This window comes from Gymnogyps californianus, chromosome 3 (assembly GCF_018139145.2).
Source record: "Gymnogyps californianus isolate 813 chromosome 3, ASM1813914v2, whole genome shotgun sequence".
In the NCBI taxonomy this organism is placed as follows: domain Eukaryota; kingdom Metazoa; phylum Chordata; class Aves; order Accipitriformes; family Cathartidae; genus Gymnogyps; species Gymnogyps californianus.
In genome coordinates, this window is record NC_059473.1 from 103601390 (window position 1) to 103620823 (window position 19434).

The window sequence follows — 19434 nt, forward strand, 5'->3', positions numbered from 1 at the left end:
GAACTTTGTATTTACCCCAGAATGGTGACTAACAAAGTTCAGAATTTATGAAGCCAATAAATAGTCACAGGAACCATCTTACTGTTGGCAGGTTTCGTACCTTACTTGCAAGGGCGCAGCAGGAGCTGGTGGCCCCCTGGGGAGCCCGAAGCGGCAGGGTCTGCCTGAGGTGGCAGTGCAGGGCCAGGCCTCAAAGCCAGGGCCTATCCCACCACCCCAGGCAGGGCAAACCGGGGGCAGCCCCAGCCTTGGGCACCTCCTTGGGGACTGGGACAAGCAACAGCTGGGCAGAGACATCAGAGCCTGGATGGGGATCAGGATCAACAAAGTCTGTGAGCAGGCATAGGCATGGCTGTGGTGGAACTGCAGGCAGCTGCTCCTGAGACATTGCTCAGGCAGAGACTGATAGTCCCATCCCACCCTGAAATGGATCCCCTGGGCCCACAGGCAAGGAGTGGTGGGAGGTCCCAGGTGAGGCTGGTCGGGGAAGTTTCGGCCTGTTAGTGCCCTCAGGAACTGAATGGTGCTAATGTAAATGTGCCCAGTTTTCTTTTTTTCCACACAAAAACCTTACAGCAATTCATTCTTGTTTGCTCTAAGTGATATACAAGGCTATCTAACAATTTTTGTGCAATGTTGTGCATTTCAATTTCCTGAGCAGACCTCTGGGCAGAACTTCAATTGTAGCTCTTGCTTGGCTTCCCCTCCCCCCCACCCCCTTTTTTTTTCCTTCCCCTCGAAGTTCAAATAGGAGAAAGGTAAGAGAATAACAGCTTGACTGAAAAAAGATCTGAAAGGGAGATGTTTCCTAGCCTTTCTTCTTTGTGGATAGCCAGAGAAGGTACAAACTGTATTCAAAAGCTTATTGCTACGAAGTTGCACCTCTGGATTAGTTTCTACTGTAGCAGACATTGTGCAGGATGAAATGAAAATAAATTAATAAGTATTAATTGTCTGCTAGTTGCAGTGCTGGAGGTATGGTGCTTCTACCAGTTACTGGAATGAGAATGTCCTCTATTTCAGATCCAATGAATCTGCTCTTGTTATTCTAGCAATTAAAAGAATATATTTTGCTTGATACAGCAGCAATATGCCAAGTTTCTGTATTGCTAGTAGGCAGCATACAGTGGCATACTTAAATGTGATTAGTTCTTTTTTTCCATGTTAAGCACAGACAACTTGTTAATAATCACCAAAAGTGATGCTTTGGTAGTATTACTTATGCGGATGAGGGGGTTTTTTGGCTTCTACTGAGATTGTTATGGAAGATTTCCATGTGATGAGTCTGAGACTTAAGTGAAATTCATGGAAGTGTATTAAGACAGTTTCTATCATAAACATAGCTAGACATTTTCACAGAAAACTGAGTCCTCGCTGAATCAATCTAGACATGGAGTTATAGTTAGTTCTCAAACTCTAGTCTCTAACGTGGTAACAAAGGACCGAGTGCTGGTAGCAGATTGTGATGGAAGGATAGAAAATCTGAAAGTAATTTTCCTCTAGTTTCTTTTTTTCCTATTTGTACCAGTCACACTCGTATTAATGGAGAAGAGCAGGCTTCCTCCCAGCAAGTCTGTGAGGTAAAGAAATGCTTATATTTCATTCTTCAGAATGGAGGCAGCCACAGAGAAAGACGAAAACTAAAATTTTCCAAAGTACCAGACATGTTGGGTACTTTATTCCAATATTCAGAAAAAGAATGACAAAGTTTTTAAGGAATGTAGTCATTCCTCTTGCCCGTACTGAAACTTAGGTAACTGAAGAATCTAAATTACATCAGAAGTTAATGGAAGTTATGCAGATAGGTTCTGAGATTCAGATATTTGAAGATATACAGTATCTAAATACTTAGAAATGGTATCATCTAGACTCTCTATTTTAGCATGTTGCCAAAGTGCTGTAGTACCATAAACCTGACAGTGGAATTTTAAAATGTTGTGAGTTCTATAACTCCATTTGATGTCACTGGAAATTATATGTCTATCTTTTTTGAATACTTTGAGATACTGAAATATTTTGAGAAGTTTGAATATTTTAGAAAATCTATCCCTAATGCTCTTTGTAAAATAACTGAATTCGTGAAGTAATTTGTTTTCAGTATGTTAACTATCCAGATTTGCTGAATGTGACAGAGGGATTGTGATGGTTTCACAACTGAATCTGTGTTTTACAAAAGTCAGGCTACTGCCTAGAACCATTTTATATTTTTTTCTTTCTTATTTTATTTCCTCTGGTGTAAAAAGCTAAGACACCACCGAATTTCAAGTTTAGGTTAAGGATATACTGTTAGGTAGAGTTAAACATTGTAGTACATGTTTTTTTCTCCCCAACCATGAAGAAATCATGAAGGAGAGAGCATGTACTGGCCCTTCTTACATTCATATATAGAAGGCTCTCTCCATCTATTTGGAGAGGGTAAATCTCTCTCTAAACTGAATATTGATATGATAATTCTGAGAAATTAATTTACATAAAGTAAGAATAAAGTAATGTAAATGTTGGGCTGATTAATTGAAAAGTGCCGGTTTCCTTCCTCTGTAGGTAATTTTTCAGGATTTTTTTGACTGGCTCAAACATCTTCAAAAGCAGATTGTTATAGAATATATCAGCATAATAATAGTTTCATGGCAAGTTGTTATTAATGCTATGGCAATTTTATAATGTTTATTTCAAGTAGAGCAGCTGATCAAAAGCAATCTGATTTTTTTTTTTTATCATTTTAGCTAGAACATGTGGTTCTAACTTACGTGGACCAAGTGGGATTATTACATCACCAAATTATCCAGTTCAATATGAAGACAACGCACACTGTGTGTGGGTCATTACAACAACTGATCCAGAAAAGGTATGCTTTTTCTCTTTGTCTCAATTCAAACTGTAGAATTTTAGATTTGTATTAAAATTATTTCATACATATTTGCATGAATGCATGAACACGTGCAAGTGTGTATGTTCATTTAAACACAAAAATGACCAGAGTAGAGAGGTTAAGAAAATATTTTGGGCACTAGAAAAAAATATAAATTAGTAATATCTGTGAAAATGTCAGCTTAGAGTAATAGGTCTCAATTAAAGTTTCCAAGTTACAAATACATTTTCTAATGAAATACATAAAATCATATTCAAAATCACACATTACTAAATGAGTTGATAGTGGATTTTTCAAGTTGTATCTTGATACTTACTCATTGTTGAATCTTAGCATAAAAAACAAACATACATCTAAGTACTTTGTGTGATCTTGTTAGGTGTTTTACTACCTACATAATTTCTCTTTTCAATCCACTGTTTTCTGTAATGATTCTAAATACATAACTATGAGTAATTATGCATAAAGTAATAGTCATAATTAAGTATTCTTATTACACTGCAGTGTACCAAGATGCATTTTTACTTGTGTTTCTGTAAAATCAATTTACTTCCTCAATAAAGGACAGAGACCCTCTACCTGTAGGAAAAAATATGAAGTAAAAAAATCTTTCACTTATATTTTACTTTTCTGTAGCAAAATGCTGAATAAATGAGTTACAATAAGTTGTAGAATGTACAAGCTATATGTACTTTCATAATTACAAAACATGTATTTCCTATGCAAGTTTTTGGAAGACTGTATTCTTGACTTCTTTAGTGTAGTTAAGGAAAAAATGTTTATCTCACCATAAATTAATGCAAATGTTTAGCTGCAGAAAGGATCATTTTACTGCATGCTTTCATAGCATATCATTGAGATGTAAACACTGTTTCTTTGCAAAATCAATTGAGTTCACTTTTTCTTAAAGCAGATTCAGTGCCTCAATAAAGGTATGTATTCAGGAAAAACAGGCAAGAATACAAAACTATCACATTGCGGAACATTTTACTGTAGCGAGACTTCTCTCTGAAGAGAAAGGCCTTTTTTCAGTTCCAAACTGAACTGTTATATTTTATTTAATATACCAATTTGAAATGACTATTTGTCACTGAATGACCTATGACTTTAAATTAATTAAATTTTATAGAAAGTATTAAATCAATTTGCATTTTTAAATATGGACAAGCATTTAAAATATGAAAAATGTCTGACAAATGCATCTACTCAAATTTATATTCAATAATAAGTAGTCTCATTGATTCTGCAAAATGCAGTATAATTTTCTAAGAGAAAATTTAAGTGTGTATCAAAAGAAAATAAGTGAAATTACTGCTAATAGAAGAGAGTCTTGGCATCTTAATGGTTTCTTTACTCAAAACTGTTCCATTAATTTTTCATTTTATTTTTCTTCCCTTGACTTTTCAATAATTTTAATTAAGCATTGTTTTTCGTATTTATAATAAAATTAAGATAGCATTATCCTTGCTGATTGCAAGAAAGTTTAACCATAATAATGCAAAAATTGGTACTGACTGTGCAATGTATTATAAAACTGTACAGTGTATGTTTTCTATGGAGGTTCAGACTTACTTGTGAAAAACACTAAACCTCCATCTACTACAACAACACACAAGTTCTGTTGATTCTATACAATATATCTTTCTCAATGGATTTCGGATTTTAGTAGGGCAGAGCTTAATGAGATTGGTGTGGATTAATTTACTACTCTGCTCACCAGACTCGAAAAAGCACTCTTAAGTAGGATTCTGTGGGCAGGTTCATAGTTCATCAGTCACAAGATTACACTGAAGTAATTGCACACCCAGACAGATCAATTCTTTTGTTATGTTCAAAATGAAGAGGTATGAATACAAGACTTGGAGCTTTCACCCAGAAAAAAATCCACGCTATTACATCCAGCTGAGTGAAAGGTAAAGAGATACACAGACATATTGGTAATCACAGAGTAAGAAAAAGAGGTGGAGCTTTAAGTCTTTCAGTTCCGGACACGATGGGCAATAGGGAATGAATTGTCTTTTTATTAATCTTGGATTTGTCTAGCAGTGCAACAAAGGAAGATTATTTTCTTAACTTCATGTATCTTGGAAAGATGGGTATTTGATTTAGGACTATGACGACTGTGAATGTGAAGTCTTAAAATCAAACACATTTAAGGCTTACAGTATCCTCATGTTGCTTTCACATAAAGTCTACATCATCTTTATCAGTATGTATCAATACAAATCTGATATTGGGACTTATATCCCCAAATAACTGAACCTAGAGTTAACACATATCCTTTTGGATAATAAAAGATATGAAGGAAAATGCTTTTACTTTACACACTATCTGACTGAAATGGAACTTTTTTCCTACTTCTTTCTAAAGAAAAATATCTTGCTAGCATTTTGAAACCTATGAACTTTAAAAAAATCAATTACAAAAATAATTTTCAGGTTTCCAAAATAATGAATTTATTTTAAGATGCGCTGAAAGTTGTGCAGATTTTCATCCCTGATTTTTGTTGGAGTTATGAATGACAGAACTCTTGAAAACTGAACTGTACTGAAGGTCTGATTTTAAGATTAGATTGAGGAGCCTACTCTTGCCCATCAGATTTGCAAATATTTATCAGAATACTTAGGGTCTGTGTTTGATTTTCTTTTCCAAGAAGGTAGACAGTTCATGACATGTTCTTACTGTGTATTTTAAATTAGTTTTAACTTACTCTGGCAGTGAATTTGTGTCCTTTCATCAGGTTAGTTTACACATAGCATTTTACAAGATAAGACAATGTTTCCTCTTAACATAACATTCAGTGCAGTTTAAAGAAGATAGTCTAGTTAAAGAGGTGCCCTTGCACAAAAAATGGAACATAATGTACTGGAATATTTTAAAGAACAAATTTAAAAAAATTCACACGTAACATTTTCCAAATTTTGCATTCTGGTGCTGGCAGGGGGAGATTTTTAGTGCCAATTCAAAATGAAAACAAATTTCAACTTCCTATGGGGACAGTAGCATAGTTCCAGTTTTTAACCAACCATATCAAGACCGTTGTTAGTTAAATGTTTTTCTAACATTTATTTGCCTTTTTCTGAGCAACACAAAAATCTAAGTTAAGCTTGGTTCTTCCGTTCAAAGGTATTTCTGTTAATGCTCTGCTTATTTTGAAGAGTTGATTTTCTTCCCTTAACATTTATTTGTTTCCTCTGGGTCCCACTATTGTAGCTTCTGATCAGCATCCTACTGAGTCATTTATTAGACTTTTAGTACTTGCAAATACAACTTTATGGTGCTCTTGTGACTCTCTGTCAAGTACATGCTGTAATTCTTGGTAACTCTACATTGTTTTAGTTGTTCTGTTATGCAGTTTCTCAACTTTTTAGAATCAGTTACTTTGAACTGTTCTTCTGAGGTCTTACTGATCTGTTGTCTTTATCTCTTTCTTGCTATTAGTATAAACTTTTCAGTATGTTCTAAGCATGCTTCTGTCCCTTGCTGTTTCAATTCATTCTCCAGGCTGTGCGTTTTTTCATAAGACTTACTACCTTGGATTTCCTGCTGCTTTCACTATTTTATGGTAACATTGCTAGACGCAAGGGCTCCAGTTTTCAGCTCCAGTGTTTATAGGCGGGCAAGGTTTGGTGTTGTTTCAGCGAAGATACCTAGTTTTGCACAATATTTTCCTGACTGATTGCAGATTGTAGTGTAGTAGATGTGCCATGGGCTGCAATAGTTCTAAGTTTAATGCCCTGGTAAATAAAAAGTGTGTCGCAATTACAGGTTTTTTTCTGAAGAATGTACTTCCTCCACAGTGCAAAGCATAGATATTAAGTATCCGTTTAGGCCTAACAACTTTATTCTTCTTTACAAAAAAAGTTATTCACTGCAGTTGCCATAATTGAAGACATTGGAATTAATTAGAGGGAGGGCGGGAAACTTCACATGCAGTTTTATAAGGCTGAGCCTTCAGGGGTTTTTATAAAGTTGGACTATACCTTAATATGTTGTCATAAAATGGTATTTCTGATTTATTGCCTTTCAAAGCACATAGCTGGGGAACTTCAGGAGAACATTCTTACTCAGGAAAACTTTCCCCAATTCACAGCTAGGGAATGCACATACTGTTAAGGTTGATTTTGAGATAATTTCTTTTAAGATAATTCATTCTTGCAATATACTCTAAAAGAACAGTCTTACTAAGTAGCATATGATAATATGCAGGTTTTTTTGAATGAGGTTATCTTGCTGATTCATGGATTGGTTCAAAGTTTGTGGTACCTCAGATCTGATCCATTAGTGACATTCCTGCCTTCTGCTTCCATGTAAGTAGCTTATGCATATATAATAATTTGCAATGGATTCAGAACCTTTGTTTCAATAGGCAAGTTTGCTCCAGTTAGATGGCATTATTGTATTATGTTGTTTAATATTAGAGGTTTTTTTTAGAAAGTGTGTCCATAAATAGCCTGTTTCTTCAAAGCTTCATTACAGACAGGGCTCCTCTCCCTCTGAGTGGCTGATCAGACCATCCTGCCACAAGTAATAGGATGTTTATCAGCATGTCTGACATCTACAGCACCTGCAGTCTAACACTATACTCTGACTGGGGAAGAAAGCTCTTGCTGAGCACCATATATCTCATCCCTACAGAGATTACCAGAGTGCTGCCACAGTATTGATTTTTATCTGTAGAACTTATCCTTTCTTACTGTGCCACAGAGTTTTGGGTTGCAGAGATCTTGATCACCAAAAATATCTAAGAACTACTTTCACTAAACTTTTGTGTATTCTTGGCAATGTACAGGCTCATGCTAGTGATTTACTCAGCTCTTAGTATTTCATAAGTCTCAGGATAGGTTTAATAGAGTGAAGGAAAAGGTCATTGTGAATTTAGAATTGACTCATTTGTACATCCTGTGCCATCTAGATCATACAAATACGCTAAGAACTCCCTGAAAGGATGATTTCCCATGGTGTGTTGAAAATGAAAGCACAGTTTTGTATGCTCTGTTGTCCTTCACACAGTGTTAAAACTGAATTTTGTGCCATATGTAAATGTGCATATTTAAATTTAAACTTCTTTATTTTTCATTTGCTGGAACAGTGTCTTTAATTTTAGGGGGATTTGGCATAATTGACAAAAGATTCACACAGTTTAGAGTTAAAATTAAGGTCCCAGTTATGAAACAAACAAATACTGGTTAAGTTCCCTATTGCTTTGAAATAGGCTCATGTATTTTTTTTTCATAATCAAGCAGTATAATTTAGAACACAAAGTATAACTAAAGCAATTATATGAGAAAGCTGTTGTTGAGATTTCAAACTGTACAGTCTTAAATACATTTCAAAAACAAACAAAAGAGTCTGTATATTTTAATATAATGTGCAAAATGTACTTACAAGCCTACTGGAAAAATCATGTTATATATAACTCACTACAGTATATGTTCATCCTCAATTTGAATTTAAATACATAAACTGTAACACAGAATTCTAAATATGTACAACTGACATTAGGAAAAAAACCCATATATTACGCAAAAGCAAGCACAGTTTATTTTTAAAAAATGATATCTTTGTATTGCTTTCTGCGTTTTGTGTATACTTATTAGAGCATTATGATTTTTGTTAATAATGCTGATATTTCTGCCTTTCAAGGCATCATGTGAGTGAGATGTAGTAGCATAGCTTCTATATAGTATTTTCTTAATAAGTTTACTGAAGCTTTATTGAATGATACTGTAACACAAGTAGGGCTGGAACAGAAGACTCAGTTCTGGCATTGCAGACATTTAGGATGAAATTTGATTTGCACATGTGGCTGCTACATGTCTGAACTCCAATTATACTTGATGGAGATCTGTCAAATAGTCAGTGGAGTCAAAAAAGTGCTTCATCTCATCCTAAAGCAGTCCACTAGAGGCTGATCAGCTAAATCACTGTTGGGGCTTTGTTTACTCTCACTGGATCAGAACCAAAAAGGATTTAGACATTTTAAATTTCGGCATGCAATGTTTCGTATATACACAGCTTTGTGGAATAAAGCATTTATTTTAGTATGCTATTTTAGATGAAGGACATGCCTCACAGATTGAATGGGAAGGGTCCCATAATGGCCATGCGTTGAATGAAAAAGCATAACTTTGGAGTAGGGGTATACCAGACTTAACTAAAAGAGAGTATAAAAAAAGAATCTTCTCTCCTACATTAATACTTCTATTTCCAAGTGTGAGCCTTTTAGTGAAACTGATATACCCAAATCAAAACCACTCTCTGTATTGATTTTAGATGTCTCATTTGTGCATTCATTACAAGAAGTTTTGACTCGTGCTGTCTTTAAAGACTGTTGGAGGTAGTGATGGAAGAGGGACACTTGCGATCAGTACTTGTCTCATGATGAAAGGATCCAAGCACAAGTTTCCTGCAGCACAGGAAAGTACTGTGTTTCCTGGTTTGTGGGGAAAGCTAACTGAAGGAGCACTCTTCATGCTTCTGGCATTATTTCTTCTGGTAGTTCCCTTATTTGTTTTTCTCAGATGATTTCAAACATTAAATGCAGAAACACACCCATCTCTTAAGTTTTTTCTTCCTAAGGCAATTGCCACAAATACAGGCTGACAGTTATATTCCTTGTTGCTTACCTTTCCTCTGACCTTCCTCCTTCCATCCTGTTTTTGAATGAAGGAGACTAACTACTGAGCCTTATCTGTGTTCGGTATCTCAGATTTGCTTTCAGGATATCAGCTAGGTTTACTCTACTGAGATTTAGCTGTGGGGTATGAATTTTATGAGCCTCAGATGGATCTAAGTATGACATACTGAGTTGAAAATGGCAATTTAGAGGAAAAAAAAAAGTAGACTTTTAGAAAGAAACTATAGAAGCATACACATGAAGGAATGGAAAAACTGAAGAAGGAGACTTAGCAGTAAATTTGCTGTGATATTGTCTTTGATTTTACAATAAATCCATATTTCAGAAAGACAGTTGGAATATATTAGCTGGTAATGCAACACTCAAGACAAACAAAAGAGTCAGCTTCCAAACTAAGTCAATGTTTTAGAATGTGGCTGTCCTGATTTTGGCTGGGTTAAAGTTAATTTTCTTCTAGTAGCTGGTATAGTGCTGTGTTTTGGATTTAGTAGGAAAATAATGTTGATAACACACTGATGTTTTTAGTTGTTGCTAAGTAGTGTTTATACTAAGTCAAGGATTTTTCAGCTTCTCATGCCCAGCCAGCAAGAAGGCTGGAGGGGCACAAGAAGCTGGGAGGGGACACAGCCAGGACAGCTGACCCAAACTGGCCAAAGGAATATTCCATACCATATGACATCATGCCCAGTATATAAACTGGGGCGAGTTGGCTGGGAGGGGCAGATCACTGCTCAGGAACTAACTGGGCATCAGTCAGTTAGTGGTGAGCAATTGCATTGTGCATCACTTGTTTTGTATATTCTAATTCTTTTATTATTATTATTATTATTATTGTCATATTATTATTATCATCATTATCATTATTTTCCTTCCTTTCTGTCCTATTAAACTGTCTTTATCTCAACCCACGAGGTTTTTTTTTTTTTGGTTCTGTCCCCCATCCCACTAGGTGGGGGGAGTGAGCGAGCGGCTGCGTGGTGCTTGGTTGCCGGCTGGGGTTAAACCACTACAGTGGCAATGTTTCAATTGGCAAGATTAAGCCACGTATACATGGCTTAACGGAAACTATTAAAAAAACAAAAAAACCTCACAACCTTCCAAGTTATCAAGACAATTTTGTAAATACAAAGTATGACATTTTAAAAGTTCTAATGCTTTTGTTTCCTCATGTTCCAATACCAGGTCAAGGACAAAGAAAAAAGAGTTCTCCCTTTCAAAAGAGGGCAATATGTAATATTTTCACTGTGATATGTTTGCGCTGTATCTGCATGAGTAAGAATTATACAAATCCATTATTGTCACTATTTTGTTGAATACTTACTGCAGTGAAAATGATCCATATTTGCCTTTCTCATAGATACACTTTTCCAGCCTGCATGGCTGTTAAATTCTTCATTATTTTAGCCTACATCTTGCAAAATAAAAACAGGCTATTCCTCTTTGAATTTTTTTATTTTCTAGCTGAAACAATCCCTACTCAAAAAATATAAAAAACCCCAGAACTGTATAACATGTAAGCATGCCTTTTTGTTTTCCAATTGCCAGAGGTGTCTAAAGGTTAATAAACAAACAAACAAAACCACAAAAACCAACTACTACAGCGACTACATTTTCATCATTGGCATTTATCGTTATCCAGCCACTGCCATATACAGACTTCTCTTGTTGCTGAAAGTTGGGTTGTTGCCTCCAGCTTTTTTCTTAGAGGAACTTATCTGCTGTGAGTGCACTTAGAATTCCTCCATTATTTCCTTCCTTCACTATGTTTTTTGTCCTTTCATCTTTCTCTGCCTCAGTTTCTTCTTTTTTGCTGTTTTGATCTCCATCAATATATTTCTTTTCTCTTTTAGCTTTAACCTTTTATTCTTTTTCATTTTATATATTTTCAGAAAGGAAAAGATTCAGACACAAAATTCAAATATAAAATCCTAATGGTTTTAATTATTTAAATGGAGCTCAAAAATCAATAAATGAATGGTCAACTGAAATTTTAGCTTTTTTTAACCACAAGAAAACAGTAAGTTTTTATTCATAGTTTCTTAATGTAATTACAATACTGTTCAGCATAAGAATGTACCAGTTGGTGTGGTGACATATTATTCCACAAAAAAGATATACATTTAATTTCTTCATAGTGAAAGAGCTTCAGACAACTTTACCAAATGGAGAATCAGTCAGACTTCTTGAGCCATAGGTGAATATCCATTAAATATAGCTAAATATAAGACACTTTCTTAAGTACTTTGTATCCACACATTATAGAAGACAAATCAACATATTTGTTATTACTCCTGCACATACGTACACATGTACTCTTACACAGAGACATGTAAAATAAATAACTGAATGTTTTACTTGCACAATCCAAAACATATAAATATAGCAACATAAACTCATTACTATTCTCTCATTTAATTCAGGATATTTCCTGACAAGAAAAACTCGTAACAGAGCATGCATCAGATGAGAACATTCTGCCACTGTAAAAAAAAAAAAAAAAAAAAAAATTCCTACAATTAAATCTTCACATACTTTTCTTATCTTGTTTGTTCTACAAGTTAGTTGCCAATTCCCTTGCTAAGAACTGTCAGGCTTATTCAGTATTACACTGTCAAATGTATAAATCTAAGACATCAAGGTTTATGTGTAGATATTTTTCCCTGGAGATTGAAAGTGTCTGCGACTATTGATAGTATATCATACCTGACAATGTCCTTGGATGTTGTCTTTGTTTATATATACCCTTTTTTCTTTTTTTTTCCTGTTTATTTTTTCTTCATTTATCAGGTATTCTACATAAATTATCTTTGTGCAGACCCTGTGCAGCCTCATGGGCTTGATAATGAGGATGACATAAACCCACATTTACTGCACAAGGAAGCAAGTGCTACAGAATAATTTAGGCACCTACAGTTCTGGGTTACCTCACAGAGCATGTTCATTTGCTTTGCCTTGAAACATAGGTGGTCAAAGTTTCTTTGTGCATGATGCTCACTCTTTATCTTCTCTTTTAAATCTTTTCTTGGTTACCTTTTCTATTGGGAAAATGCCAGCTGATAACTTATATGCAAATAACAGGAAATCCTAAGAAATTCACAGACTGCATAGTGAAGTGTGTATATATGGAAAAAAATCATTAGATTATTTAAAAAATATATTAGTATTTTCTGAAAATTATTATGATTCCTTTCAGTTTTCTTTAGCAATACTATAGATTGGGTGTTCAGCATCATGGCAAATAGAAGCCTCCAGGTATTTACATAATAAATTAGTGTCAGCACTTCATTTAATTAACTCACTTTGCTGTATTACTAAACAGGAGCTTCATATTATAAGTAAAGAGCCATTGGGGAGAATAGTAAATGGAGGACCAAATCATCACATGTACGTTAAGATGTGCAAATCTCAGATTTCAGGAAGACGATGTTAAAGGGGAAGGAAAGAAGTAATTCTACTTATTGGAATTTTTACTTAGTATGGGAAATACAATAAGGTTTGCAGTAAGTTATTGTAGAATAAAAAGGTTTTCAAAGTGTCGTGTGAGATTCAGCATGGGAAAAGCAAGCTCCAAGGATGTACTATGTAGCCTGTATTAACTTCTCCATAATTTAAAGCCTTTAAGTGCACTGAAGTTTTACTTCTTTAGGATCTTTCTATCTTCAAAGTAAACACCTCGGAGGGTATTGTAGCCCATTTAAGATCAAATTTTCCTCCTGGCTTTCATTAAGTAAAGAAAAGCTGGAATGATCAATGTTGACTGTGACAGGTGGACAGTGAACTTCTCATATATGTAAGACACAAAAATTTAATGCTACTTTGAAGTAAATAGAGACAAAAATTCAATCCTAAAGTGTGATCTCAGCAAGAATCAAGGTAGGTATTAATACAGCTGCTGTATATTGTGAAAGGGATTAACATAGAATAGCATGCTGATTTATCAGCTACTTGATCCAAGAAAGATGTGGGTAGATTTGAAGTATGTTAGAGAAAAAGAACAATGGTTCAGCAGTTGGTGAATTGTATTCGTTTATTCATTTATAAAAATAGTTAAGAAACACCACCACAAGCAGTAAAAACCAAGATCATGATCCTTCCTATTCTCAGCTCAAATTGGCCTAGTTTAACATGTGAACACTGACAATCTGACTAGATCTACAGTACAGGTAACAGACACTTTACACAACCTTTTAAACATAGCTTTCAATTTAGTAGGCAATCTCTAAGACCTCTTGAGGACTATCATGAACCTTAGGGTCTATATCAGTCAATCTGTCACATGTCTATGAGTGAGTCATTTTTGAAAAAGTCTAAGTTTCTTAATAATTAAACCTTGCAACAGTATGCAGAGCAAAGGTTTAACTACCCTTTTAAAACGTGGCCTTCTTTGTTTCTAAAAATATCACCCATAAACCTTCAAAAGTGAGAATAGGTTTTAGGCATCAGATCTACACATGCTTAATGTTCATCTGTTGTACTAGAAAATAACATCAAATGCTTGCTTATCACGTCTTTCGTTATTTCTCTGTCTACATGCAGAATTTGACTTTGCATAACTGTCCAGTGTTTTCAGTAGGAAGTAACCTGTTTAAAGAATTTTTTCTCATTCCTTACACTTTCCAGTATTCTTATGAGATAGAACATGCAATGAAATGCTGAGTTCGGTTACCTGTCTCATCTCTGTATCCAGTGGAAGAAAGGTTTAGACAGAGCTTCTCAGGTTGGCCAGCCCTTTTTCATACAGCAGTCATCTCAACATTTTACTCTTCATTTATTTGATAGGTAACCGTTGTCACTGTTCCAGGCTCACTGGAAAGGATACAAGTGAAGAGGTTGCAACGTAATGCAGGTGTTCTTTTGTAAAGAGACAAGTGAAAAGTGCTGGCTGGAGGGCAGGGAACGTCCTCTCAGTTTTCTGCACTGTCACATTGCCTTCGTAATGGATTTGAGCAGTATAAACCAGAGTTCCTGAAACAGCGTTTAATCACAAAATCACAGGAAGAACAGTTTCACAAAGCCAGAGGAGAGTACATTAATATCATAAATGCAAATAAAGCAAAAGAAATAGTGTCGCTGCAGGTTTGCTTCCTATTCCTTGCCCAGATTTTGGCTTTTTTTGCCAGTTAAACATGTGCTGCATATAATTTATTTTTTTTTTTCCCTAAGAGAGATTTATGCCTTAAACTGCATGGTTAGTCCCCCTCTAGCCTTTTCAATTATAGGCCTTCCTATTTTATTTTTCTGTTTCTAGGAGAAAGCAGATGTTTTGATAACTGTGCAGCAGAAGCTCCCCTTCCACATTTTTAAAATGTGATGACCTTGATTGGATTTCATACATTAGAAGTGGCCTGAGGCAGAATAAACTTGCAACATTGCAGAAGTTGTGCCTGTGCTACAAAGCATTGTGGCCACTCCCTCCTCTTTTTCTATGCACTAGATCCATATATGCACAAATATATACATACTTTCTTTTTTTTTTTTAATCTAGTCTTCATCTTTGGAAGCAATAAGTGAACTGGAATAAAATAGTTTGGATAAATGTCACCAGACACCTTTTCAGTTAATTGTTCCGTCACGTATATCAGGAGAAACTACAGTCTGTCTCCGTGGAAAACAGAAGATATGATTGGTCAGACTCTTGGAAATAATGTAAAAACAAAATTAAAAAAATAAATTTAGCAGTTATCATTAGGAAATCTCAGTGTAATTCTATGCTAAGTACAATTCTTGTTTTCTGCCTGTTTATTATGATATGAAGAGAAACTGGTAGCTGTTTTTATGACATTTGGCTAAATGAAATGCTAGTGTTATTTGCCCTATGACTGAATTTCAGTAAGTTCATATGTAAAAACAAATCTGTGTTCAAAAATATTCTAACTCTTTTTGGGAAATATTGTTTTCCCGATGTTGCACATATTTCAAGGAGAAATTTACTGGTTATTGAGTGTATCATGTAGTGTTTAAAGATGATATATATAAATATAATTTTACAAGTCCTCCTAGTTATTGAAACATTTAATCACATCAATATAATAACCTTTGTGCATGAGAACATTTCTTACAATTTACTGCAATTTTCTTATAATGAAAAGCTATATGTAATGGAGAAATCCAAAATGCTATGTGAAACTTCTCATCTGATCAAATTATCATCTCAAGAAAATCTGACTTTGATCAAATAAAACAATTCCAAGATTAAATCTTAACTTGTTCTGGATCATACACTGGATCACCTCTTCTTTAGTAATTGGAGTCTATTTTCTTTCACCTTCCATTTAATAGACTCTATTGGTTTAGAGAAGAAATAAGGTCTATTTTAGTTTTTTTAACATTTTTGAATGTTTTTTATCAATTGTAATTGTACCATGTAATGTAAAACTCGTGTCTTTCCCAGCTTAATTTAAGAGTTCTCTGGGTGTTCCTGTTCACAGACTTTAATCTACGTTGAAATTACAAAACAATATACAGATTTGGTCTTTAGAGGCTAACAATGTGGGGCATCCTCTTCTTGATTACCAGTTGTAAATTGTTTAAGGGGTTAATGTATCTATATGAAGCTGTTTACACATTTCTGCTCTCAAAGGTCTTCTCTTTGCACCTTTCGTCATGTCCCAGAGCTATAGTAACTCCTGTATTAGATTAGAGGAAGCAGATGTGAGTTAAGAGTTGTGTAGTAATTCAGCTGATGCACGTGCCCAGCAAGGGAACCACAGCACAAGCTCCCACCTTAGGAAGCAGGGGATGGTGAAGAAACTTCTTTTCCTGGACATAGAAAGGCATTTCATTTCTTCCAATTGTCTTGCTGAGAAAAGGGAAAATGGAGCCTAAAACATTGCAGGTAGTTTACTATTTAAACAGTAAAATCATGAGGGAGTCACCATGCCTTTTGAGTTTTTCATGCCTTTCAAAAAAGGAATCACCTGTTAGGATGATCATCCCTTTCCTTTCCAGATGGCAGGTAAGTAGGATGAGATTTCCCAGCATGGTTTTCCTCCTCTTCCCCATGGGTGGTAACTTTCATCATTATGACAAAAGGAAATATTTTTAACCTAGTGAAGGGTTTAGTAATTTAAATAAGTTATCATTGGAACATAATTTACTTACTAATCTTTCTGAAATATGCATAAGCAAAGATATCACCTGTGTACCATGGTAAAGCATTCAGAATTGAAGTAAGGCATAAACAGAGGATTCACCACAGGAATGAGTTGAAGGTGGCTCTAGTTGCTCTGAAAGATTAAAACGGAGATGAGCTCATTACAGTGGAAACTCTTATTTCTGCCTAAGGAGGAAAACATCTTAGGAGGAGTTCATTCATCGTTAATCAGTTCTTATTTCAAGTTTGCTATTGAAATGGGCAGAAGAAAATGACAGATCATGTAGGACGTGAAGTTTGAAGCCGTGGAAATAAGAAATTTACATTTTCTCTGAACTTCATCAAGACTCTTATTCTTCTCTTACGGCTGTTCTGTTTTGCAAGGCACAGGACTTCTGTTGTCATGGAGTTCACAAACTCTGTGAATGGAGAGTTTCTTTCATGCAGATTTTAGCCTCTCTGCAGAAGTCATTCTTCTAAGCAACATTCTCCGTATTTAATTATTAGCAGGAGTACCTGCAATAAAGTACAAGTCAAGAAGATAAAAATTCTAATTCATTTCTTCAGTCAAAATTCAGAAATTTCTAGAAGGTAAATTAAGGGATTTTAAGTAAAGCTGAAAAACACATTGACTGTTTAACACCTTTCTTGAGTTCACATGAAGATCTTGCAGAAACTTGCATCTGCAGAGCATGAGCAGAATCTCAGAGGGTGGGAAAATGAGAGAAAGAGGGATAGGACAAGATCCAAGTATTGCCTCCAGTTGTCCTAAGAGAATAAATTAGGCTATGTTTACATTTGCATTAGTAGTGCAGTACACCACAAGCAGCTTTATAGTGCAAAACAGTTAGTGCTAAGGGCCTGAGATCCTTACTATGTGTGTATTTCAGAGTTTTTACTGTGGACTAGTTGTAATCTGCTTCTTTAGGCTGAATGCGTGTTACTGGCTGGAGAACGTATTCCAGCTTAGTTTCTTCCAAAAAGAACTCAATTTATCTGCTCTGAGATTGCTCTGTGATGCAAACCAAAGCACAGTAAGAGGAGATGACTGGAGGTTGTTTCAGAAGTGCACCCTTGATCTAAGCCTTGATGTGAATGTGTTTTTAATCTCCTGGTACAACTATCGTAACACATAGAGAAGGCTGACATTTGCAGATACTTTGTACATGCAGGATTGAATTGGGTCCAATGGTAAACAAATTAATGCTCAGAAGTATCCTTTTAAGATTTTGTATTATATTGATGAAATTCAGACACAAATCCCACCCAACAAAGTAGTTAGAGAAGCTGCCTTACTCAGGACATTGCCTATAATGAACATATTCTTGCTACCCACTTGTTGGTTGGTTTGGTTGTTTTTTTCCAAGGCAGAGAAGGCACTCATGCAGAGTATGCACTCAGGTAGAGTATATGTGTCATGTTTTAATTCAGTCTTTCACACAGGTAACATAATTCTTCGTACTGTTCTGTCTTATCAGACTGTCAAGTTAACAGCCTCCTGAATGATAATTCTTTTTAATTGTAGCTTAGATATTTTGAAACATTTTGATGTCTGCATTGTTTTTCTCTGTGATTAGGTGTTTTTTTCTCCTCCCTGATTTTAAACAGACTTACTGGTAGATTATATTTGCCTCATGGTATCTCTCAGAAGAAGGTGTTGCATGCATGCTATTACCTATGTGCTATTTTATGTGTATACCTCTAAATGCTTACAATTTTTTTTTCTATATTAGCCAGTTATTAACTCTGTAGAATCAGTAGCCTTTCTGCTCTGACCTTATGTAAAAGGAAAACACGTATTCATTTTTTCATCAAACAATATATTCAATTTTTGTTCTAGATCATTTATCTTCTATAACGGCCATTTAAATAATAAAAAAAATCTAGTAAATAAGGTAATAACTACTTCCACTTGAAGTGAGCAATGGGATCCTAATGTTTCCAAGGTAAATGTTCAGCTACTCCACAAAACACTCTACTGCTGCACTCTGCAGTCATTGCTGATTCCACTTGTTCATTCTGCAGTTTAGTTCCATCAAGAGCAAATGCAGATATGAGACTGATGGTATGTTTTTGCACTTGAGATCCAATATATAGATTAACAATGCATCCAGCTGGTTGTCACTTTTGAAAGTGGACTATCCAGATGTGATTCATTTCAAGACTAAACATACATAGTTAGATGTCTGGAGGCAGTCTCAAGGCTCAGTTGCCCACCAGAGAAGTCTCTAGTTCCTTTTGAGATTACATTCTTCTGCTTTCCCTCCAGGTGTGGGTCCGGAAAGTCATAGGTTCCCATAGATCCTGTTCTATCTGCCAGACCACAAATATGTCTCTGAAACCTTAAACCATCTCAATTAGCACTAGTCATTTAATTGTGGGCACCTTACTGAGCCCTCAGTGCCCAAGCTTCAGTTATAACCAGGGGAACCTACACAGTAATTCAGCTTAGCCTGAAGCTGCCAGTCAGATGAATAACTCTTTTAGCTATATTTAATGCAGTGAGAGATTAAATACCTAAAGCACCTTTAGACACAAACAGGTAAATATCTACATTTAGGTGTTTTAGAGCTCATTTCAGCTACTTCACCATAGGCTTCTAATACCATTTGAGATGCCTTAAGTAATCTCTCCTGGCCTCCAGCTGCTGCTTCAGAAAATTGTGGACCTCTCACAGATCCTCTGTCTTCAGACAATGTGTGGATTTTACCTTACACTTTCAAATGACACTAGCCAACTATTTAGATTTATACTGAATTACATCCTTAGTACTGATTTCTGCAACAAGGTTCTATGTACTTTAAACCTTTTCTTTTTTCTATAAAAATCAGT

At 35.3% G+C, this 19434-nt stretch overlaps 1 protein-coding gene across 1 annotated transcript in view; it reads left to right on the forward strand.

Annotated features, from left to right (window-relative positions):
• CSMD1 (CUB and Sushi multiple domains 1) overlaps positions 1-19434 on the forward strand; it is a 1238313-nt gene that overhangs the window by 821860 nt on the left and 397019 nt on the right. Inside the window, 1 exon segment of the mRNA XM_050893357.1 lies at positions 2724-2845. Within this exon segment, the coding sequence (XP_050749314.1) occupies positions 2724-2845 (122 nt within the window).